General features: G+C 39.6%; 1 protein-coding gene across 5 annotated transcripts in view; it reads left to right on the forward strand.

The window, feature by feature from the left end:
• Positions 1-26469, forward strand: part of LOC131396797 (zinc finger protein 607-like) — a 96377-nt gene that overhangs the window by 28212 nt on the left and 41696 nt on the right. For 4 of the 5 annotated variants that reach the window (XM_058529231.1, XM_058529232.1, XM_058529233.1 and 1 more), the window contains exons 2-4: positions 21815-21897; positions 24320-24446; positions 25544-25639. In XM_058529231.1, the coding sequence (XP_058385214.1) occupies positions 21815-21897; positions 24320-24446; positions 25544-25639 (306 nt within the window). Of the gene's footprint in view, positions 1-15688; positions 15849-21814; positions 21898-24319; positions 24447-25543; positions 25640-26469 lie in introns of those variants that run through there. The other variant, XR_009216686.1, reaches the window with a different exon arrangement.

Below are 26469 nucleotides of genomic sequence, written 5' to 3' on the forward strand. Positions count from 1 at the left end.
AAAAATAGAAAGGAGGAAAGACTTCCTTACTTATTCTATGAGGCCAGCCTTACCTGTCACCAAAGCCAGTGAAAGACACTACAAGAAAGAAAACTACAGAACAGTGTCACTTATGCACATGGATGCAAAAATCCTCAACAAAATGCTAGCAAACAAAATTCAGCAGCATGTTAAAAGGATTATACACCATGACCAAATGAGTTTATTCTTGGAATGCAAGGATGGTTCAGCACATGAAAATTGACCAACGTTGTATGTCACATCAACAAAATGAAGGAAAGAAACCACATGATCATCTCAATTGATGCAGAAAAAGCATTTAACAAAATTCAGCACACTTTCATGATGAAAACCTGCAACAAAATGGAAATAGAAGGAAACTTTCTCCACATAATAAAAGCTACATATGAAAAACCCACAGCAAATGTAATACTTGATGATGAAAGACAAAGCTTTTCATCTAAGATTAGGAACAAGGCATGGATGTCCACTTTCACCACTTCTATTCAACATAGTACTGGAAGTTCTAGCCAGATCAATTAGGCAAGAAAAAGAAATCAAAGACATCCAAATTAAAAAGGAAAAAGTAAAATTATCTCCTTGCAGATGATATGATCATATGTATAGAAAATCCTAAAGATTCCATTAAAAAGCTGTTAAATTTAATAAATGAATTCAGCAGAGTAGCAGGATACAAAATCAACACAGAAATATCAGTTAAATTTTTATACCCTAACAATATGAAAAAGAAATTTCAAAAACAATTTCATTTACAATAGCAGCAAAAAAAATGAAATACTTAGGAATTAATTTAACTAAGGAGGTGAAAGCTTTGTACAATGAAAACTACAAAACATTGCTGAAAGAAATTGAAGATGACATAAATGGAAACACATCCCATGTTCATGGATAGCAGTCTTAATATTGTTAAAATGTCAGTATTACCCAAAGCAATCTACACATTCAATGCAAGTCCTATCGAAATCTCAATGATATTGTTTTGCAAAAATACAATACCCATCCTAAAAATTCATTCGGAATCTCGAGGGACCTCAGATAGCCAAAACTTGAAAAAGAAGAACAAAACTGATATGGCTCACACTTCCTGATTTCAAAACTTAGTACAAAGCTATAGTAATCAAAACAGTGTGGTCTTGTGACATAGGCAGACTTATAGAGACCAATGGCATAGAATAGAGAGCCCAGAAATAAACCCTCACAATATATAGTCAAGTGAATTTTGATAAGGCGGCTGAGGCCGTTCAGTGGGGAAAGGACAGTCTTTTCAACAAATGGTGCTGTGAAAACTGGCTATCCACGTGCAAAAGAATGAAGTTGGACCCTTACCTAATGCCGTGTATAAAAATTATCTCAGTGGGTCAAGGATCGTAATGTTAAAGACCTACAACAGTAAATCTCTTAGACTAAAATGTAGGATAAAAGCATCATGATATTGGATTTGGCAATGATTTCTTGGATATGACACCAAAAGCACCGGTAACAAAAAATAGACAAATTGGACTTCATGAAAATTAAATTATGTGTATCAACAGACACTCTCCATCTGGAAAAATACCATTGAAACTAATAGAATATCATTTTCAACAAGTCATTTTTGGAAATCACTTTCCTTTAGCTATATATCTCCTTCATTAGAAGAGAATGTGTGGGTCATTGTCAGCTAAAAGAGAAAAGACACTATCCATACAGTAAAGAGTCTCATGACAGCATGGGAGAAAATATTTGCAAGTCATATATCTGATAAATGATTAATATCCAGAATATAGAGAAACTTTTAAAACTCAACAACAAAGAAACAAACACCTGATTCAAAAATGGGTAAAGGACTTGAATAGAGAGTTTTCCGAAGAGGATATATGAATGAGCAATGAGCATGTGAAAAGATGCTTAATATCACTAATCATCAGGGAAATGCAAATCAAAACTACAGTGAGATACCACCTCACCCATTAGGATGGCTGCTATATTAAAACAGAAGAGCAAGTGTTGGTGAGGTTGTAGAGAAATTGGAACCCTTCTGCAGTGTTGATGGGAATGTAAAATGGTACAGCTGTTATGGAGGTACAGCTGGAGTATGGCGGTTCCTCAAAAGATTGAAAATAGAATTACATATAATTCAGCAATTCCAATTCTGGGTATATACCCAAAAGAATTGAAATCGGGGTCTCAGTGAGATAGTTCTACACCCATGTTCATGGAACCATTGTTCACAATAGCTAAAAGATGGAAGAAACCCAAGTGGCCATCGTTGGATGAATGGATAAGTCAAATGTGATATATACATAAAATGGAATACTATTCAGCCTTAAAAAGGAAGGAAATTTTGCAATATGCTACAACCTGGATGAACCTTGAGGATATTATGGTACATGAAATAAGCTATCACAAAAGACAAATATTCTATGATTCCACTTATATGTGGTACTTAGAGTAGTCAGAATCATGGCTACAGCTTGTAACGGTGGTTGCCAGTGGCTGGTAGGAGCGGAGAATGGGGAGTTATTATTTAATAGGTACAGAGTTTCACTGTTACAAAATGAAAAGAGTTATGGGGATGTTAGTGATGATGACTGCACAACAATGTCAATGTATTTAATACCACTGAACTGTATACTTAAAAATGGTTAAGATGGGGCGGGCCCGGTGGTGTAGCGGTTAAGTGCGCATGCTCCGCTTTGCGGCCTGAGGGTTTGCAGGTTCAGATCCCGAGCATGCACCGACGCACCACTCGTCAAGCCATGCTGTGGTGGCGTTCCATGTAAAGTAGAGGAAGATGGGCACGGATGTTAGCCCAGGGCCAATCTTCCTCAGCAAAAAGAGGTGGATTGGCATTGGATGTTAGCTCAGGGCTGACCTTCCTCACACACAAAAAAATGATTAAGACGGTAATTTTTATGTTGTCTGTATTTAAAACAGTAGCAACAACAAAATTGCACAGACTGGGTGGCTTAAATGACAGAAATTTATTTTCTCATAGTTCTGGAGACTGGAAAATCCAGATGTCAGCAGGTTTGGTTTCTTCTGAGGCCTCTCTCCTTCGCTTGCAGGTGGCTGCCTTCTCATTACATCCTCACATGGCCATTTCTCTGTGCGTGTGCATCTCTGGTGTCTCTCTGTATGTCTTGAGCTCCTTATAGGGACATTAGTAAGATTGGATTAGGGTCCACCCAGATGATGTCATTTTAGCTTAATTACCTTTTTAAAACCCTATCTCCAAATACATTGTGAGGTACTGGGGGTCAGAATGTCAACATATGAATTTTAGGGAAACACATTTAAGTTCATAACTTTGGTCAAACTGATGCAGCATGGCCCGAGGCCTCAGGCATACACAAACACTATTTTTAGGCAGGATATTGCAAGGGCTCAGAGGTTATCTCTCAGAAGCTGGTTATGGGTCAGTCCTTCTTGCAATGTGCAGGGTTTGGGCAAACCAAGGCTGATGTGTTAACTGTTTACTACACACCATGCAAGCACTAACCAAAAATAGCTAATTAAGAAAATAAGGATAACTAGAGATAATGGGACATAATGATAAAAAGGTGAACTCACCAGAAATGTACAGTGTAAAATTTTGCATAAACCTAATAATATATCTTAAAAATATATGAGGTAAAATAACAACACTGACAAGAGAAATAGAACAACTGGCAAGTATAGCGGAAGACTTCAACCCACCTCCCTTAATATATGAGAGGACAAGCAGATAAAAAACTCAATAAAAAGAAGATCTGAATACATCATTTAACAAACTTGACATATATAGAATATCATACCTAGTAATGACAGAAACACTGTTTTCCCACGCATATGGAACATAAAAATCGATCATGTGGTTGAACCATAAGATCATATGGTTGAACCATAACACATTTTAGAAGATTAGAATTATTCAGATCATGTCCTAGGAGTAAAAAAGGATCTTATCTGTTAAAGAGTATCCACAAAAAACCTTATTAATGATGAAATATTGAAAACTTTCCCCTGAGATTTAGAATGAGACAGGATATCCATAATCACCCTTACTACTTACTGTTGTATTCAGTGCAAAAGGCAAGTAGGAAAAGACCAAAAGGTTGGAAAGGAAGAGATAAAGGAGTCATTATTGTGTACATAGACTATCTAAAAGAATTTTAGGTAACTTATTGGAATTAAGGTGTAAAATTAGTAAGGTTCCTGGCTATAATGTTAATATAATTAAAATTGTATTTATATGTACCAGCAACAAACAATTTTAAATGATATTTTTAAATTATCACTTACACTACTATTAAAAAACATTAGATACCTAGTAATCTAACAAAAGACATGCAAAACCTCTACACAGGAAATTATGAACGTGATTGACAGAAATTAAAATACACCTAAATAAATGAAGGGATATCTACCATGTTTGTGGATTGAAAGACTCAATATTGAAATAATTTTAATTTTCCGCAACCTGAGCTATATATCTAGTGCACGCTGTCCTGTTTCTCCCCACCCCACCCCCCCAGTCAGCAGTTTTGTGCACCTCACAAGCTGATTCTAAAATCTATTTGCAATTGTAAAGGACCAAGAGCAGGTAATATGAATTTCAGGAAGGAGGAGGAGGAAGAGGGAGAAACAACAGCAACAATGAGAAAGCTGGATGACTTGTACTAGCAGGCATCAAGACTCACTATAAAGCTACAGTAGTTATACAGTGTAGCCTTGGTCAAGGACAGGCAAAAAAGTCATTGGAACTGAAGAGTCCAGAAGCAGACCCACACATGTATGACAAAGGTAACACTTTTGTTATTGATGGGAGGAAAAAGAATCTTTTCTAAAATTATTGCTGGGTGAAATGAATACATGTATGGAAAAAAGTCTTGATGCCTGCTATACCCCCCTGTACAAACACCACTCATTCATAAGGACTGAAGAACTAAATCTGAGGAATAAACAGTAAAGTTGTAGGAAAAAAATATATAGTATCTTTATAACATTGAGAGTAGGTAGTAATTTCTTAAATAGAATGTAAAAAGCACAATGTCATTGAGGAAGACAATTGATAAAGTTGATAACATTGAACTTGAGAGCTTATATTTGTCAAAAGACAAATAGTTTGCAAGAGGGTAAAAAGGAAACCCAGAGTGGGAAAATATTTGCAGTGCATATATCTGACAAAGGCCTCCTATCCAGAATGTATAAAGAACTTCTCCAAAGCAATAAGAAAAAGACAAGCAGTAGAAAAAGGGGGAAAAGACATGAACTGTACTGTACAGAAGGGATATGCAAATGGTCCAAAAATGTGAGAAGGTGCTCACCCTCATGAGTTTTCAGGGAAATGAAAGTTAAAACCACAGTGTAATAGCCACACACACCTACCTGAATTGCTAAAGATCTTAAAACACCAGTGTTATTAGCTAGACTGTGGAGCAACCAGAACTCTTATATTTTGTTGGTGGGAATGTAACTTTGTACTACTTTGGGACACTTTCCAGTGTCCACTAAAGGTGAGCATACACGTACCCAATGACACAAAAATTCCACTTCTGTGTATTTGCCGAGCAGAAGTGCATAATACATGTGTTCACCAAGACATGAGCAAGGATGTTCATAGCAGCATAATGGATGCATAAATGGTGGTATATTCACATGATTGGAAACTACAGCAATGAAAAAGTTGATACTGCTAAACACAGAAATGTGTTTGAATATCACAAACATAACATTGAGGGAGGAAAAGCCAGACACAAAAAATACTTTACAATTCCAGTTGTTCAAACCTCACAAACAGGCCAGACTAATCTACTGGCAGAGGTTGCAGTAGTGGCTACCACTGTGGGAGGAGGATTAATGACAGAGGGTATGAGGCATGCAGGTATTTTTCTATTTCTTAATCTGGGTGCAGATGGGAGTTTATTGAGTCTGTGTAATTGTGATTTGTGTTCTTTTCCATATATATATTATACCTCAATAAAAGTAAAAATTAAGGTGTACAATGTCATAATTTGATATACATATATTGTGAAATGATTACAAGTTAACATATTTATCATCTCAGTTACTGTTATGTTTGTGTGTGTATTTGTGGTGAGAATATTTTATATCTCGCTTAGCAATATAAAGTATGCTGTACAGAATTATTAACTATAGTCATCATGCTGTACATTAGATCCCCAGAACTTGTTTGTCTTATAACTGAAAGTTTGTATTTCTTGACCAACATCTCCCCATTTCCCCCAGCCCCTGGCCACCACCATTCTACTCTCTGTTTCAATCAGCTTGACGTTTGTAGATTCCAGGCATAAGTGAGATCATATAGTATTTGTCTTTCTCTATATTACTTATTTCACTTAGCATAATACCTTCAAGTTTCATCCATATTGTCATGAATGGCAGGATTTACTTTTTAAAGGCTGAATATACAAAGGAATATCCTATTCCATTGTATATATACATATTTTCTTTATCCATTCAGGTTGTTTCTGTGTCTAGGCTAGTGTGAACAATGCTGCAGTGAACGTGGGGGTGCAGATATCTCCTTGAGATAGTGGTTTCATTTCTTTCAGATATATACCCAGAAGTAGGATTGCTGGATCATATGATAATTCTATTTTTAATTTATCGAGGAACTTCCATAGTGTTTTCCATAATGGCAATAGCAATTTACATTCTCACTAATACTGCACAAGGGTTCCCATTTCTCCACATGCTAACCAACACTCTCTTATCTTTTTGATAATAAAGCCATCCAAAGAAGTGTGAGGTGATATTGTGTTTTTAATTTGCATTTCCATGATCATTAGTGATGTTGAGCACCTGTTCCTGTACCTATTGGCCATTTGTATATATTCTTGGGAAAATTTTCTGTTCAGGTCCTTTGCCTATTTTTTTTTTTTTTTTTTTTTTTTTTTGGTGAGATCAGCCCTGAGCTAACATCTGCCAATCCTCCTCTTTTTTTTTTTTTTTTTTTTTTTTTTGCTGAGGAAGACTGGCCCTGGGCTAACATCCCTGCCCATCTTCCTCCACTTTATGTGGGATGCCGCCACAGCATGGCTTGCCAAGCAGTGCATCAGTGCGTGCCCGGGATCCGAACTGGCGAACCTCGGGCCGCCGCAGCAGAGCACGTGCACTTAACCGCTTGCACCAGTGGGCCGGCCCCTCCTTTGCCTATTTTTTAATCAGGTTTTTTTTCACTGTTGAGTTGTGTGAGTTGATTATATAATTTAGGGATTAACCACTTATTAGATATATGGTTTGCAAATATTTTCTCCCATTCTCTAGGTTACATTTTCGTCTTGTTGATTGTTTTCTTTGCTATGCAGAAGATTTTTAGTATGATGTAGTTTCTCTTTATTTTCAACTTTTGTTGGCTATGCTTTTGGTGTCGTATCCAAAACATCATTGCCAATGCCGCTGTTTAGGATCTTTTTTCCTATATTTGCTTCTACAAGTTTTACATTTTCAGATCTTAGATTCAAGTCTTCAACCTATTTCAAGGTAATTTTTGTGAGTAGTGTAAGGTAAGCATCCAGTTTCCTTCATTCTTTTGCTTGTGAATATCCAGTTTTCCCAACAGCATTTACGGAAGAGACTATCCTTTCTCCATTGTGTATTCTTGGCACCCTTGTCAAATATTAGTTGACTGTATATGCGTGGGTTTATTTATAAGCTCTTTATTTCATTCCATTGGTCTAGGTGTCTGTTTTTATGCCAGTACCATACTGTTTTTATTACTATGGCTTTGTAGTATTAGTTTGAAATCAGGACGTACAGTGCTTCTTTATTCTATCTCAAGATTGCCTACTTCGAAATCTGTGTCTTCTGTGATTCCATGTGAATTTTAGGATTTTTTTTTTCTGTTCCTGTGGAAAATGCCACAGGATCTGATAGGGAGTGCACTGAGTCTGTAAATCACTGTGGATATTATGGACATTTTAACAATATTAATTCTTCCAATCCATGAACATGATATATCTTTCCATTTATTTGTTTTCTTCAATTTCATTCATCAATGTCTTACAGTTTTCATTGTATAAATCTTCCATTCCTTGGTTAAATTTGTTCCTAGGTATTGTTTTTGACGATATTGTTAATGGGATTGTTTTCTTTTTTTTTCGGATAGTTTGTTGTTAATGTATAGAAACACAACTGATTTTTCTGTTTGTTTTGTGTCCTACAACTTTACTGAAGTCGTTTATTAGTTCTAACAGTTTTTTGTGGAGTTCAGGCTTCATTATTATGTGGCCAAGTGGCAGTCAAGAGACTGCATGCATGAGACTGCCTTTCCCAACACTGTATTTATGGATTATCAGAATATTTATACTAGAGGGATATTAAGAGAATGTATGAAACCATTATTCTTTATGTATAAAAGTCTTCCAGGACCAGTCAATTATAATTAAACTTCAGTAAATTTATACCACAGAAAACCTCTGTTATGCTAGCAGGTGTGGGAGAGCCTTTAGCTATTGTACATATCATAAACATGATTGTCTTTCCACAGTTTACAGCCTGTGTGACATTGGGCAAGATATTTATCCTGCCTGGGGGAAATTTGTATATGGTGATAACATAGCTACATTATAGTGTTGTTAGAATTAAATGAGTTTGTTCATGTAGAAAAATTAGGAAACTATTTCGCATATAGTCTATGTTCAATAAACATTAGCCACTTTGTCTAGTATTATCATTATCTGAGTTATTGTTAGTGGACTCTTATGAGATTGTGAAATAATAATAAATACATATATTGGTCTCTGCCGCGGTTCCTGACACAGGGCTCCTAAAAGCTTTGTAATTTCCTAAGTGGTAAGACCACTAGAAACATCTTTTGTTTCATTGAGGCAACTCTGGGTGGGCTCCTGGATGGCTCTTGAATGAGGGCTGGTCACTAGAAAAAACAAGCCATCATTAGAAGCTTGGAATTTTCAGTCCCGCCCGCCCCCCACCCGCCACACACTTTTATAGAGAGGGGAGACGGGCTGGCAATGGAGTGAATAATTGATCATGCATTGTAAGGAAGCCTTCATAAAATCCCAATAGTAGACAGTTTGGGGAGCTTCCAGGTTGGGAAACACATTCATGTACGTTGGCAGTGGGTGACGCACCCCCAACTTCACAGGGACAGAAGCTCCTGCATTTGGTACTCTCCCAGACCTCATCCTGTGTATCTCTTCATCTGGCTGTTCATCTGTAGCCATTATCATAAGCTTTAATGAACTGGTAAATGTAAGTAAGTGTTTCCCTGAGTTCTGTCAGCTGCTCTAACAAAGTAATTGAACCTGAGGTCATGGGAACCTCCAATTTGTAGCCAAATCAGACAGAAGTTGTGGGAAACCTGGGCACCTGCTACTTGCCGTTGGCATCTGAAGACGGGGAGGAGCAGTCTTGTGGGACTGAGCCCTTTACCTGTGAGATCTGACACTGCCTCCAGGTAGGACACCCAGCTGGTGTTGCAGAGAATTGCTTGTTGTGGGGAAAAACCTCCACATTTTGTGACCAGAAGTGTTGTGAGTGTTCTGTGTGAGAAGTAAAGGAGACACACAGGAGAGAGAACTGGATTTTTCCCTACTCAGGACAAGACTGGACTTATATAGAGATATAAGGGCTCTATATAAGGACTATATAAGGACTTTTTCCTTATATAGAGATCAAGACTATGGATTTAATGAATTTAGAAAAGCTTCATGTAATTACTTTCCCTTTTTGAATTTGAATTAATTCTTTCTGGATCAACTGCTTGAATGTAAAAAGCATGAGAGCATCTTCATTCAGCTCTCTTAAGGTGAATCAAATACTTAATCCTTGAACAAAATTTACATTGATAGATTTGGAAAGTGTACAAAATTTTTAAATACCCAGTAATTTACATTCTTTGTCTGAAATTCAAAATTGATTATAAATTAACAAAAGGATATCCATTTTGTAATTTCTCCATACTTTTTTAGTATGAGAAATTTTAAACATACAGAAAACTTACCATAACAGTACATGAAATGTAGATTAATATATTGCCATGTTAGCTTTATATTTTGTATACATTTGCAGTATAATTTGACAGTGTTATAAACCTCATGATGTTGCATTTCCTAAAAAAACAATTTCCTTACTATCCAAAGTGGCATATATTCACACATAAAATTAACAGTAACTACAAATTCCAATATCAACCCATATTCAAACTTTTTTGATTTTCCCGGGAATGTCTTTTATAACTACTTATTTTCAAAATAGTATCCAGTCTAGGCTTGTGCGTTTGATTATCATGACCAATTGCTTTAGAACAGTGGCTAGCAAATTGGCCCACACACTAGATGCAACTGCCGCCTATTTTCATAAAGTTTTATTGCATCACTACTGTATGTACTCATTTGTTTACATATTATCTATGGCTGCTTTCATACTACATAGAATAGTTGGGGGGCCGGCTCGGTGGCTCAAGCGGTTAAGTGCACGCGCTCTGCTTCGGCGGCCCAGGGTTTGCAGGTTCGGATCCCAGGCGCGCAGCGATGCACTGCTTATGACACCATGCTCTTGCGGCATCCCATATAAAGTAGAGGAAGATGGGCACGGATGTTAGCTCAGGGCCAGTCTTCCTCGGCAAAAAAAAAAAAAAAAAAAACAGGAGGATCAGCATTAGATGTTAGTTCAGGGCTTATCTTCCCCGCCTGCCAAAAAAAGAAGAGTTTAGTAGCTGTGACAGAGACAATATGGCCCACAAAACCTACACTATTTACTATTTACAATCGTCACCTATCCAGAAAATGTTTGCCACCTCTTCAGTAAAAACTCTGTACTGTTTTTTCAAGACTTTGGTTTTTAGAAGAGTAGAGGAAAGTTGTCTCCTAGAATGCCACACATTCTTGGAGTTTTTTTGTTGTTGTTGTCCTATTCCTCATAGTTGCAGTAAATTTAAAGTTAAACCAAGAGGTTTTATTGGGTTATGATTGAGAAATTTTGGCACAGATACTTCATAGGTGATGTTGTATACATTAAAAAGCATATAATTTGGGGTTCCTGCTCTTGGATAGGTGACCTTATGTAAGTTATGCCTTAGGAGGCCTTCAGTGTGCTTCCCTCAGTTCTCAACGTTCCAGGGGTGGCCCCTATGTGGGCTACGTGTGCCCTTCTGTTGTGGCCTATTTGCTCTCCTTGTAGGAGCCCAGGGAGGCCAAGTTATGCTCCTGGCCAGCTGTTGTAATGCTCAGCGGCTTGTAGTTAGTTGTGGGCCCTTCAGTCTCTTTATCAGGTGTGGGGAGCCCCAGCACAGTTGGCTGCAAGTTCTAATACCACATTTGTGTTGCAGTATTTCTTTTAAGTGAGTAGACCCCCAGCGTGGCAGGTTGTTAGGCTCAGGGGCTTACAATTGCTATAAGCCTCTAGCCTTTAGGTCTCTTATCAGCTCTCTGAGGATTGCAGCTGTGTAGGGCTGGCCTCAGGCACGGGAGCACCCAATTGTTTCAGGCTTTGGAAGGTGGGGCAAACCCCCTATGTGGGTCTTTAAGAAGCACAAGTCTTCTGCAGCTGACAAGCCCTGCCGCCCACAGGTCCACACACACAGTCAACACAGTCCTGCCCCCTGTGCGCGCCCCGACCTCCCGAAGCCGACCCAGTCTCTCCACAGCGGGAGCCCCACACACTCCACCACCACCCCACACTCTCCACCCGCTCCTTGTGCACGCCCTGCCCCACTGAAGTCGGCTCAGTTGCCAGGCTGCAGGGAATCCAGTCACCAATCTGTGCAGGCCCACAAGTTGCCTGAGGGCTTGTTGTTGGGTGGGGCCAGTCTCTAGGGTGGGCTGCCTGCCCTGGCTGAGCTGGATTAAATCGGTGCTCTAGCGGGTGGGGCAGACCCTGGGCTAGCCGGCCTCAGGGAGAACTCCAATGGCGTCTCTGTCAGCATGCCCACACCAGGCCACAACAATGGCCGCTGCCACTGTCCCAGTCCCTGGAGAGGTCTCGCCTCTCACCGAGATGCACTCAGGGCCTATTAGATGAGTCTCTTTTCACCAAAGCACAGTGCACCTTTCTTTCTGGTGATTTTAGGTTGCTTTCTGAAATGGGTGAGTTTGCGCGTGGGCTCTTTAAGAGCCGGTTTTAATGTCTTTGTGAACCAGCTTTTCTGGGGGTACTCCCCAAAGTTTTAGTAGCAGGCAAAGTCAGATATTATGCCACTCGTCTCGATTGTGCTGGGTCCACAAAATGCCCATAGCGGGGCTGCTCCCCCGCTCAGGGCCCTGCTCCTCCAGGGAGGCTGCGGACCTTTGGGGCTGCTCCCGGGCAGCCGTGAGGCACTGCGGCTTGTGAAGGCGGCGTTTTTCCTCTCCAGAAAGGAGTTTCTGCCTCTTCCACCTCAATTAGGATTGTGCTTTGTTGCAGGAGTTCCTCTTATCCAGGTTTCAGTTCTGTCTCAGGGGTAATTTTTCCTTGAGTAGTTGTAAATTGGCTGTGTCCACGGGAGGAGGTGAGTTCAGAGTCTGCCTACACCACCATCTTGACTTCTTGGGATCAGTAATAGTGCTTTAAAATGCACACCAAAAAATCCTTGAAAGACACACACTAGAGTATTCCGGGAAGATGGTGTAGTAGAAAGTACCAGGGACCTGCCTCCCTGCCTAGACAACAATTGCTCTGGCAGCCTCTGTCTGATGTAATGATTTTGTGACTAGAGTCTGTTGAAGGCATGCAACTTCTAGCTGAAGGCTTGGTTAATTTTGGGGATCTATGACCTTAAACTGGTTAAGATGGTCAATTTTACATGTGTATTTTACCACAATAAAAAGTTGGAAAAAACAAAAAGTACGCATATTGTTTTCTGTTGTATAGGTGTATTATGAATGGCTAGTCTCTCTTTTATGTTTTTTATTTCCAAATTGAGATAATATTCATTTTAATAATGAAATCACTAAAGAGCATATATTGCAAGTTGCTTCCTTCTCTCTCCTGTATTCTAAGGCCTAAAATTTCATGTGTTGTCAATAATTTGAGCCTCACAGGGTCCCAAAGCCCTACCCATGAGTTCCTCTGCTCTAACCAGATATGCCCCCCACCCAGCAGAAAAGGCTCCCAACCGGCTTGTTCCCATATCAGCCGGACCAGTGGCACCCAACTAGGTCCTTGAGCTGATGGGCTTCACCTCCCTACCAGCCCACAATATTATTCAAGCCAGCCAGTCACATCTTCCCCTGGAAATCAGGGGGCACCTTGTCCTCTTGTTACCACAAAGCCTGCCTCCCACAGCCCCTGCTGGTTTACTCTGCTCCCAGATGCAACCACCCTGTGGCATGTGGTGTCCTACCCCAGGATGTGAGGATGTGCGACTAAGAAACTGCTGTTCATCTAATTTATCTAGTGTCTGGATGTCGTGTGTTTAGGCATCTCCAGAACCCTAGGGTGGGACTCCCTCTGTCACCAGGACAGTGAAAGGGGAGGCCAGCAAAACACCTTGCTACTCATTTGTATTGCCATTTCATGAGCTTTCTGTGTCCACACTGCATAGGAGTTTTGTAGAACTCAAACTTCAAATAGAGGTGTTGGATTCTGTTCTGAGCCTAGTTTTTATGCGTGGTCTGAAGTTGAGCTACTCAGAATTATCTTAGGAATATGTCTGTGATGGAAATTTCATTTTGCTGAGTCTGTAAACCTAAGAGGAATGTTATTACACTGTTGTCCTATTTGTAAGACAGATGAGGCTAAAATTACAGGTATAGAACCCTTACTGAACTTGACCCAAAGGGAAAAAGACAGATGATTTTTTAGGTTGGGAGAAAGTGGAGCATTAGAGTAAGAAGAACTGAGAGTCAAAATGAGTGGTGTTGGTTGAGGAAAGAGACACTCATACACTGGTATGAAAAGGTAAAATGGTATGATCACGCTAAGGAGCAATTTGTCAACAGCACAAGTTAAGATTCAGAGAGCTAATCCACTTTTGAGAATTTAACTTACATATAAACCTACAAATAAGCAAACATGTTCATGTTGGGATATTAATTACAGCATTGCTTTTAAGAAAACATAGGACATTTCTTAATATACATTATTAGAAAACTTGTTTCTTCAACTAGGGTGCAGCCATACGTTGGCCTTTGGCAGCTGTTGGAAAGGATGACACTGATTTTTTTTTCGTGAGGAAGATCAGCCCTGAGCTAACATCTGATGTCAGTCCTCTTTTTGCTGGGGAAGATTGGCCCTGGGCTAACATTCATGCCCATCTTCCTCTACTTTATATGGGACGCTGCCACAGCATGGCTTGACAAGCGGTGCCTTGGTGCATGCCCGGGATCCGAACCGGTGAACCCCCCACCACTGAAGCGGAGCGGGCGCTCTTACCCGCTGAGCCACCTGGCTCAGTGTCAACCTGGCTGGCCCAGGATGACACTCTTATATACAGATTCGGAAACACTGGTGTGTGAAGAAAAAGAAATATATACGTAAATATGCATATAACATATAAATGTATTTGCAATTATATATGCATATAATATACACATATGTGTACTTATATATATATGTATTGTGTGTATATATACAAATGTGTATATAGAGCAAGGGCATATTTGTATGTGAAAATAACTCTCTGGAAGGATACACACCAAAATCAAAATGTTGTTGACTCTAAGGTGAGCTACTGAATGACTGGGATACGTGTAACGAGTGGTTGCTTATCTTTTTATTTAAATATTTTAATAACTTTTTAACTGTTATGCATTACATATTTCAAATATGTAATAGTGGTGATAACTGAAATATGGTCATCCTTTGATGACTACCTTAATACTTCCCATTTGCTCAACTTTCTCATGAATCTACATACATATGGACACAATCTTGATTCTTCTGAAAGCACCTTCTTCCCAGATTTTACGCCTGTGGCCACAATTTATCTTACTGTCCAGATGCCTGAGAAGCAAAGTTTTTTTCAATGGGATCTCACGATGAGGAATACAAATTAAAGATGTTTTCAATCTATGGGCTTTTATGCAGTCAAGCCCACCTCATACATAATACAACAGAGAGATCTGAAAAATTTGCTGTAACAAAAATCTGTGGTGGGCATAATATTGTGAAAAAAAGTATTTTTTTTCCTAATTTTCAAACAACTGCTACAGTCAGTGATCTTAAAAAGGACCCAAATTCGCTCTCTCCTGTTCTACAATGAGAAGACGTTATACAGTAGAGACACTTCATCCAGCTTGTCTCACCTGGAAACATGGCTTTGCCACTAAACAGTGTAACTTTGTGCAGGATATGTAACCTCGGTTGACCTCAGAAGGTTCAACTCTAAAATGGAAGTATAATAGTAACATCTGTGACATTTCAGGACAAAGATACGCACATATGTAGAATGATAGCTTATGAACCCATGTTCAGGAGCTTACACTCAGCCAAGCACGGGATGGTCCTCGGTGTCACATCACTGATTCTACAGGGTGGACCCTCACACACAGGTCTGAGACCTCGGGGAAGAAGAGCTCCGTAGGCCCCTTCTCAGAATTCCTGGCCCGGTTCCGCCCAGACTCGCCTCCTCCGGACCCCGACCACCACTGCACTCGTCTCCGCCTCAGGTCGGGGCCTCCAGCATGGCGGAAATCTGCGCCTGCGCAGCCCAGTGCGGGGCCACTCCCAGAAGTCTCCGGGGCTGGGGCTGGGGCTCGGGCGGGAGCGGGCCGCTTCCCTCCCGGACTTAAAAGACTCGAACTCAGCACGTCACCTCCGCCGGTCCCAAGGGGACTTCCGTTGCTTGCTGCTTTTCCGTTTCTCTTGGTGCACGCCGCACGTGAGTGGCCCCATCTGAGGAAGAAGTGCGCGTGGGTCGTGCGGAGAAGACTCTGCGGCCGTAGCCGGAAGCCCGCGGGACGGTGAGCGCGCGGCGCCGAGCGGCCGGCGGGGTCCGTCCGCAGCCTCCGGCCTGGGGCGCTGGAGCCGCGCGGGAGGGAGGGGGATCCGAGGGAGGAAGAGGCGGGGAGGGTGAGGGGCCAGGCTGCGTGGGAGGGGTGCGGGGGCCTCGGTGGCGGCGGGGGACGTGGTGAGACCGGGAGAGGCGCGTGGAGTTCTTGTGTGATGGGGACACGGGGTGCGTGTCCGATGTGTGAGCGTGGGTGGCGGTGGCTCTGTGCTGTCATGGGACACAGGGCTCTAGGTCCCTCCTTCTGCCCTCCTCTCAGCCCTCTTCCGCCGCCACGGAGATAGGCTCAGTTGGGAAATCAGATGTTGAGTTCTACGTGACTTTCTGATACGATGAGAATTTAGATCAGGAATTGTCCCAGAGGCAGGCTCCCGGGAACATATGGACAGAGACTCCAAGAACAGAATTCCTTCCTGGGACTGTCCTCCCTGGGGGTTCTCTGGGGTCGTTTACAGATTTGAGAACGACAGCATTCCCTGAGCTCTGAGGGCGGAACCTGCTGTGAGCTCTTATCTAGATTCCACCCTTTTCCTTCATTCTGGTTGTGTGAGGTCACAGCGGCTGCAGCCTTGGAGGGTGGAACATAATAATTGCTCAGCATTGTGTTTATTCTGGATGATTCACCCTTAAGATTTCTGTAGATCGGAAGTGGAAAATATGAAGTTAATGTCATGAGTGCTTGCATGTCTAATTACTAGACAGATGCTCAAGTTTTTGAGAACAAAAGTCCTTTATATGTGTGGGTTTACAGGGCACCACAAACCCCTTGTAGTTGTATGGAGACTTACTGCATGTATCTGTAAAAATGCGTTTTTCAAGGATGTATATAACCCAAAAGCTTTAGATCTGGGTTTTTGCTCTGCAGTCAAAGATTGTGATACCTTCGGATGGTTTTGCACAAAATTGATGATCAAGATAATGGGAATGCTTAAGAAAATCATTGACATCCATGGGATAGAATATTATGCAGATAATACAATTTCTGTTTATAAGAATTAATCATTATAAGAAAACATGGCTATGACCCAGTGTTAAGCAATGTTTGTATTGTAGGTAATAGTACTTAAGAAAACTGGAAATTATATACGCAGCTCATTTTGAAAAGAGAATTTTGTAAAAACTTTTTGCAAGTATTGTATCCAAAATGATCTTTTAATCAGTTATTTAGAGAAGAGAGGAAGGAGTTTAGCCACATTTATTGAGTATTTTCTATGTACTCAAAAGTTTTCTACTTTTTTGGTATACGTATTCTCATTAATTTGCAAAAGCAATATCCGTTTCCATTAATGTTAAAGTATTTATAGTGAAATGCGTCTTAGTTGTATCAATGCAGTAAAGCTAAAGAATATTCAAGGACAGGTAAGTAGTATTTGTTTCAATCACATTGATTTTTCATGGCAGGTGTCTGGGGAAGAGGGAGAATCTCCCTCTGCCCTTTTCCTTAAGGTTCTTATGGCTGGCCAAATAATTAACAAGACAGGTTAGCAGGAGAAAATAATACCAAGTTTAATAACATGTATACATGGGAGAAAGCAGGGACACTGTGTTTCTCAACACAATAGCAGAAATTCTGGTCTTAAATACCATGTCCAACCAAAGACAAGGAGGATGTTGGGGGTGGGGGTGTCAGTTATAGGAGATTATCACTAAAGCACTGTAAACAAGAGTAAGGTTTATTATGCAGTTTTAAGGCCTCACCTTCCACATTGATAAGTTTCTAGAAATGAGGTCATCGCCCCTCTTCCCAATACAGAGAGGGAGGTACCTTTACAAATGGAGACTTCCCTTGTAAATGATTGTCTGGCAACTCCTGCAGGGCCATCTAGAGGATGTGGCCAGAGAGACAGAACTTCTGATAAGATGGGCTTGTTGGTGCCTTTTTTATTGTAACCTCTATCTTACATTATCTTTATAGCCGTCATGATAATAACTCTTTCCTGAAACAGATCTTTTGTTTTAAATTTTTCAGGCAGTTTGAGAGGGAAAACTCAAATATTCTTCCTGAGTTCTCTGAGTCCTTATTGTCTTCAGCTCAAAATAATCTGCATACCAGAGTGGTGCTTCCTGGGGTAGCTTGCGCTGAGCACCATCACAGGCCTAATATCTGCACATTTTTTAAATGATAAAAATATAGCCTCTTCCCAAAGTGATGTCTATAAATATTTTTAATACTTGGAAGTATCTTTATGTTGTATGTATGATGGTGGAATGAATGCAGGCTTATTGCAAGAAAATTTTATTTCCTAAGGAATTTATGAAGAAGAAAGCAAGAATACCCCATAATCTCTTTCTCTAGAGATATCCCTTTTAATATTTTAGTGTATATTTCTCCACTGTTTATTTTTCCATTTCCATGTGGTTTTGTTTTGGCAGAATAGAATTGATCAAATAAAGGAGACAAAGAGCCCAACTCTTAGTTTGAAAAAGAAATCTAATTCAATCGTAGGTTTCTTTATACCTCTGTGCATGTAGAGAGAAGAGGAAAGAGCCAGGAACGTCTTATTTAAAAAGCATTCGAATACTTAAACCTTTTAGTTAATAGAAGTGTTATTTAAAACTTAATTACCAGTACACCTATTACTATGACACCCTTTCAGAATTAATAATTTAGAGATTTAAGATTACTTTCAGAAAAAAATAGGACTAATCTCTGATTTCTAGGTGTCTTGCAAGTGCAAATAATATTTCCAAATGTAGTTATTATACCAGAAAATAAAGATTATGTTAATAAGTATTTATATAACTCTCTGCCTTGTGCCGAAGATTCATTCTCCATATTAAAATATTAAAATATGGAGAATGAATATATTTTAATATTTTAATATTAATATTAAAATATTTAAATTTTATCATGCTGTTGCTTGAACAAGTTTATGATGCTGAACAGACTTTTTTTTGCTCTCTGTAGCTGCTGGGGACTGAGGAAGGGGACATTTTCTCTTTTCTTGTCTGATGATCTCTCTCTATTTTTAACTAATGATTTTATTAAGCAGAATTCTATTTTCTCAGATGGAGGTCCTGAAATTTTAAAAATTAGAATTATAAGAAAGAGAAAGCCCAGGAAGCACAGTTTTAATATAATAAAAACAAGAAGCACCAGAACTAACTTTCTTTTATAATAAAAGATTAAAGGACATGGAATAACTCATCTTTAATAATGATAGATGATTTACATTATTCATCATGATATACATTTTCGTGTTTATATCGATTATCTTGCTTAGTCTTCAAAATAGTCCCTTGTAGGTGATATTCTTTTCCCTATTTTGCTGATGAATAAACAGGCGTTGAGATATTTTTAACTCACACAGCTCTAAGCTCAATATGGATTCCTGAAAGTCTGAAGTCAGTGCCTATTTTCTTAATTGCAACAGAATACCACCTCTTAAATTACGCATACTTTTTTAAACCTGCCTTCTTCACCAAACAATTCTTTTTTTTTTTTTTGAGGAAGATTGGCCCTGAGCTATCATCTGTTGCCAAGCTTTTTTTTTTTTTCCCTTTTTTCTCCCCAAAGCCCCAGTAGATAGTTGTATTTCATAGTTGTACATCCTTCTAGTTGCTATATGTGGGACGCCACCTCAGTGTGGCTTCATGAGCAGTGCGTAGGTCTGCACCCAGGATCCGAACCAGCAAACCCCCGGCCGCCGAAGAGGAGCACGTGAACCTAACCGCTATGCCACTGCGCTGGCCTCAAGCAATTCTTTTTTTTTTTTTGTGAGATGATCAGCCCAGTTCTAACATCTGCCAATCCTCCTCTTTTTTTCTTTTTTTTTTGCTGAGGAATACTGGCCATGGGCTAACATCAGTGTCCATCTTCCTCCACTTTATATGGGATGCCACCACAGCATGGCTTGCTAAGCAGTGTGTCCGTGCGTGCCCAGGATCCGAACCGGCGAACCCTGGGCCGCCGCAGCGGAGCGCGGGCACTTAACCGCTTGCACCACTGGGCCAACCCCCCCAAGCAATTCTTTTAATATTGTTTTCTGTCAATTATATGGTTTAATATCATCCTTATTAATAATTGCATAATATGTCCCAATATAGCAGAGCATAATACGTTTAACCTGTTTGCCTGCTGTGGGATTTTTATGTTTTTAATTTTGCAATATCAAAAATTATTCTCTAGTGAACATTCTTGTGCATATACTTTGTGAACTTCTACAGTTATTTCCTTTAAAAATTTTCTAGAAGTGGTGTTTTGTGGTCAAAAATCATACTTCTTTTCATTGTCTCCGTATGCCAGGCCTGGAATTTGTAATATTTGGACTAATACAATCACTAAAAAGACATAATTGCTTCTTTCAAAGTACTTGTAATCTGTGAAGGAAGTTAAAGTCTACATAGGAATAATTGTAAGGTAGTGTGTGATAAAGGCCACAGGAGAGATTTAGGTGACTTGCCTTGTGAGTTCACAGAAATGAAACAGTGTGACTATATGATAGTCAGGATATGAAGAAATTACACTGAGCACATGGGATCTGTGTGGCAATAAATGGATTTTATACTATACTGTTTATATCTTGTAGATTTCATCAGTGATATTAGATGTATAATAGATTTCATCAATGATATTAGCTATATAGTACATTTCATCAGTGATATGAGATGTCCAGCAGAATTAATAGATGAGATAATTCAGCAGCTACCTGGAGGATATCATGACAAAACTGACAGGTTTAGCAACAGTTTTTCTATCAAGAAGATCTGAAATAAAGCTGTGTGGAGACTGTCATCCGTTTGCAAAAGAGATGACTCAGGGAATGTTTCCCAGTTTTTTGTAGATAGAATTCCAACATACCGACATGAGGAGAAATGATAAAGTGAGTGCAGGTATTGGGATCCAGAGGAAACAAAACAAAATATAAGCCATTTAGTAAAACAATCTGAATTTAAAGAACAACGAACTTTATGTAAGTCTCCAACTTAACGAATTAAAGCAACACACATATGTCAAGTTACTGTGTTAACTGTTATAATGATTATGAAATAAACTGTAAAAAAGTCAAGATCTAAGCAATAAGAAACAGAATGCTGATGTCAAATTCTGATCCTGGCAAAGGTACATTATACATCTTCATTAGTCTTATTTGGTTGCTTCATGTATTGACTAAAAACAACTGAATAAAGAGTGATTCATTTCTAAAAACACCCCCCCCCCAAAAAAACAAAACAATACAAAACATAACCAAAAATATAAGAACTGTTAATATATGGCCATATAAATTTCCAGACTTTTTCTGTCTTTCATTTTATGATTATTTGTCTGTCTGCCATTATTCTCTCTGTGTTGATTAATTTATTCTTATATTTTATAAAAATAAATATGTTCGTCAACCTGATTTTTCTATTGACATTACGTATGGTATATTTTCCATGTCCTTAAATGTTCTTCCCAACTTTAAACCTTTTAATGACTAGTTTATATTTTGTGCAGTGTTGGCCTGTCATATATTTAGTAGGCTTTGCTGAATAGACTCAGAATGCTGAACATTCCTTGTCCTTCTCTAATATTTTGATCAACTTCATCCAACTTCAAGGCCATAAAAGAGGTTCTGGTTTGGATGATGTGGCCTCTTTTCAGTCTTGAAGTTGGAAATGGGAAGAGGAAGGTCTGCTCAGTGCAGGACATAGCTGCCCAATCTCAGGTCCACATCAGCCTCACCACAACGGCACATTGGCCAGAAAATTTCCTGCTGAAGTGTCTGGGTCTTGCTTCAATGTGGAAATGACTCTGCAGCTGAGACCCTGGGACCTGAGTGAGGAAATAAATTTGTCCAGAATCCAAATTTATCCAAATTGTGTGTGCTGCGAGGTGATTGGGAACGTGTAACGGAAGAGCATAGCGGTAGTATTAACGTAAGTCCCGTGCGCGAACACTGTAGCACAACTTGTCTCAAGGTCTTTCTCTTCTCCCAGGTCTGGGTTTTCTGGACTCTGCTTTTCTGGTAGAGGAACCCAGAGGACTGATCAGCTCTCGCAGCTCTAAAACCATGGCCCGTGTAAGTTGTTGTTTATCTCCTTGTTGAAATATATGTATGTTTTTTAGGTTCATGTAAGTATTTTGATTAATTTTCTTGCGGTTTCCTAAAAGAAAGACCCCTCAAATAACCTGCTTCCCAGCTCTTGTTCCAGTGAGCTCTGATGCCAGATTACCTAGTGCCCCCTCTATGTGGCCCGTTAGGTAACTAATGTTCGTGTAATTATTGACCAAATTATTCAACATATTTTAAGTGGCCGATCTTCTGTTAAGGGCAGTGATGGAGTAGTGAAGCAGGTAAATTGTTTGCAGTAAAGATTTGTGCTTTGTGGGTCAGGTGTGTAGTTTGGTGAGATGGAGACAATGGTTCTATTTAAGTATCCACTTTAAGACTGAAATTTTCTGCATATCTGGGATTTCCAGGTAGATGACATGAAATTTGTCATTGAATGACCTGAGTCTTAATGTAGGGTGAAATCTCGTGTTTCGTATGGATTAGTATATGACTGGGGCTTTTAACATGGAGGTCATGGATTTGGTAGGAAAGCCATGAGACATAAATACTAAGGCTATTTTGTTGTTGAATGAGACGTGCTAAGCTTGGGTGACATCTATATAATTGACCAACCTTCTTTAGTATCTTTTAACTCAAATATATTATCTACTGTTGTATAATTAATTACCCTGAAACATAGTATCTTAAAGCAGTCAACATTTATCTCACAGTTTCAGAGGGTCAGGAATCGGGATGTGACTCTGGGTTTCTTACAAGGCTGTCAACATGTTGGTCAGGGTTGCAGTCATCTTAAAGCTCAACTTTGGATGGATCTGCTTCCAAGCTCACTCAGTGGTTATTGACAGGATCCAGTTCTTCATGGGCTATGGGACTGAGGGTCTCACTTCCTCAGTAGGTGTTGGCTGGAGACTGCCCTTGGTTTATTGTTATGTGGGCCTCTCCATAGGGCGGCTCACAACATGGTAGCTGGCTTCATCAGAGTGAGCAAGTGAGACAGCAAGAAAGGATGAGCAATGTGCAAATCATAGTCTTTTATAACCTATGGAAGGGACGTTCCATCACGTTTACTATATTCTATTTGTTAGAAACATATTACTCTCGCTAGGTTCAGCCCACATTGAAAGTGAGGGGATTACATGAAGACAGTAGTACCAAGAGGTGGAGATCATTGTTACTCAATGAAGTTACCTACCACACTCAAAATAAGGAAAGTGTTTAGTGAGAAATGGTAAATGGCAATAGAAACGAATATCATATGTAGTAGGTGAAAACTGAATCTTGGAATTGGGGAAGACTTTCCAAATTGTGCAGCCTGACTGTATAAATTATTAAATACGATTTATCCAGAAAATATAATGTCACGTGCCAAAAAATACATGGATCTATTGAAGCAAATAAAAATGCTTATGGTAAGATTTGATATATTTAAGTACTTGATGTTTGAGGAAGGTCCTAATTTTATGCAGTTTTCTAAAATTTGGAGAACATCCCCTGATTAAGTGTTTCTCTTCCTTAAAAGAAAAATATTCCTCACTAACTCACATTTGTTGAGAATTTATGAGGCGGATACCATTTGGACATTATTCTTGTATACACTTTTTAGTTTAGTAGGGAAATATTATTATTTTGTCCATTTCCAGAAGGTTTCAATATTTAGAAGTGTCTCAGACTATGGAGGACGTTTTATCTATGTCAGCAGTCTTCTTTAAAAATATGTCTACATGGGCCGCCCCTGTGGCTTAGCAGTTAAGTGCTCGCACTCCGCTGCTGGCAGCCCGGGTTCGGATCCAGGGAGCGCACTGACGCACCGCTTCTCCGGCCATGCTGAGGCCGCATCCCACATACAGCAACTAGAAGGATGTGCAGTTATGACACGCAACTATCTACTGGGGCTTTGGGGGCAAAAAAATAAAATAAATAAAATTTAAAAAAAAAATGTGTACATTCTGCTTCAGTCTGCTTCTACATCGTAGATTTCCAGCCTACACGCTTCCCATGTTGATCTTTTCCTACGTAGAAGTCCTTCATCTCCTCTGCTCCGACTTTCAACATATTTTCTTTTCTTTTTTTTTTTTTTGTGAGGAAGATCAGCCCTGAGCTAACATCCATGCCAATCTTCCTCATTTTGCTGAGGAAGACTGGTACTGAGCTAACATCTATTGCCAATCCTCCTCCTTTTTTTTTTTTTCCCCTTTTTCTCCCCAAAGCCCCAGTAGATAGTTGTGTGTTATAGTTACACACTCTGCTAGTTGCTGTATGTGGGACGCCGCCTCAGCATGGCCCAACAAGCAGCGCGTTGGTGCGCGCCTGGGATCCGAACCCAGGCCGTCAGTAGCGGAGCGCACGCACTTAACCACTAAGCCATGGAGCCAGGCCCTCAACATGTTTTCTTTAATTTCCCCTGTAATACATGTATTTACTGTTCCAGGGATCATTGACATTCAGTGATGTGGCCATAGACTTCTCTCAGCAGGAGTGGGAATGTCTGGACCCTGTTCAGAAGACTTTGTACCGGGATGTGATGATGGAGAACTATAGAAACTTGGTCTCACTGGGTATGTTTATCAGCTTCAAATAGTTTAGGTTAATTTAGAATCTGCTCTATAGGCTATGTGTTTTTTCCACTGCGATTTTCAGGGCTGCCTTTCAAGGAACTAGTTAAATTTGTTTTCCCTCTTCCCCAAAAAGAAGTTTGAGTTTTGTCAGGGTTAGAAATGGCAACTCCATTAAACACCTTCATCCTCCCCACCCCTCAGAAACATTTTTACCTCCCTCTGTTCTTTTTTGTCTTTGCTTCTCTTACATAGTGATCAAGTGGCTACATTAGAAATCTGTGGCATGTATTGTAAAATCATTGTCAAAGGATCCAAGGTTCTTGTTCATTTGTCCTTCAAATTGCTGTCATACTCCATTTTATTGTCTGGTCCAATTTTAGAGATATCCGCTTGACAGAGGGTCCTCAGTTGCTCTCATTATCAGAAGAGCCTCTTCAGTTTATGTGGTGTTGGATTGGATATTTGGAATTCATTTAAAACTGTACCAAAAGCAGTCTGTTTCCTTAGACAAAGATCCTCTGATTTGTGGTTGAAAGTTGTAATCCATGAAAATTACATTTAAAATGGAATGAATATCTCATAGCTGTCTCTTCTTGTGTACTCTGGTATCATAAGAGCATAACAATCATAATGTTAATAGCTAACATTGTGATTACTGTGTAGTAGTCAGTACTTGAAGCACATTATCTGATTTAACTGATTAAAATAACTGGGAGTCTTGACTCATTTAATCCACTCAACAGTGCTCTTATTACCCCTACTTTATAAGTGAGAATACTGAGGTATAGTGGGTTTATGTCAATTGCCATAGGTCATACCCAGTTGGAAGGTGGCAAAGACAGGAATTGATCCCAGCCTCCAGAGTGTATTTTCAATAACTTGGTTACTTTATAGAGTTAGAGGACACGGGAGTTTAAATTTTAAACAAACAGTAAAACAAAAACTTTACCTTACCTAACAGATCTCTTGTTCTTTACTTCTCTCATTTTTATCTAAAATACTATCATTATGATCTTTTGATTATTATAATTATAATTTTAACTTGACTAGTGACAATTTATTTCTCATAGTATGCAATTTTTTTTCTTTGTGAGCAGGCCATTCCATTTCTAAGCCAGATGTAATTACCTTATTGGAGCAAGGAAAGGAGCCCTGGATGGTTTTAAGGGAAGAAACGAGAAGATGGTGTCCAGGTAAGTAAGAGCAAGTCAGGCAGGAGAACTCATCTCTGTAAGTGGTAGCCCAAATGGTGAACACACTTGGTAAACACATCCGTCAGACATTGGTTAGAAAGCTCCCTTCTCAGTGAAGAAAAGGCTTGTAATGGGGAAAAGAAATATCTCAGTATGACATACCCAGTGAACTTCATCTTAACCTCATTAACCATTCATCGTATTATTTTTCCCATATTTCTCTCCCAATTTAGTGTTAGACATTCTCCTTTTTCCACAGTGTAGCCATTTTACCTGTACATATTGTGGACCCAAATTCTTTCCAGATCATCTTTTTCAGTGTGAATCCGTTGTCTGAAAATACATTAATTCCTATATCTGGCAAATATTTGAATACTGAGAGCCTGGCACTGTGCTTGGCACAGTCAATCCAGTAATACTATATAGGGCAGATGATGTTTCTGCAGTACTGGGGGTTATACTATGTTAAGGCAGTGACAAACATGCAAACAAATAGATAAAGAATATCAGGTAGTGAAATATATTATGAAGGACACTAACGAAGAACACGGCAAATTTAGGTAAGGTAGTGTGGTCAGGAACCCTTTTCTGAGAAGGTAACATTTGTGCAGAGACATGAAGTGAGGGCTCAGGCTTTTTTAGTATATGAGCAAGGACATTCCAAGGAGAGTGAGTTACACATGCAAAGACCCTCAAAGGGGAATGTGGTTTGTGTGTTTGAGGAGTGCATGTGGATCAGAGTTAGTAAGTGGTGACTAACGGTGTGAAGCTAGTATGTTAGGAAGGATCAGATCCTATAAGATTTTGTGCTTCATTATGGAGAATAGAAT

The sequence above is a fragment of the Diceros bicornis genome, chromosome 34 (assembly GCF_020826845.1).
Source record: "Diceros bicornis minor isolate mBicDic1 chromosome 34, mDicBic1.mat.cur, whole genome shotgun sequence".
Taxonomy (NCBI): domain Eukaryota; kingdom Metazoa; phylum Chordata; class Mammalia; order Perissodactyla; family Rhinocerotidae; genus Diceros; species Diceros bicornis.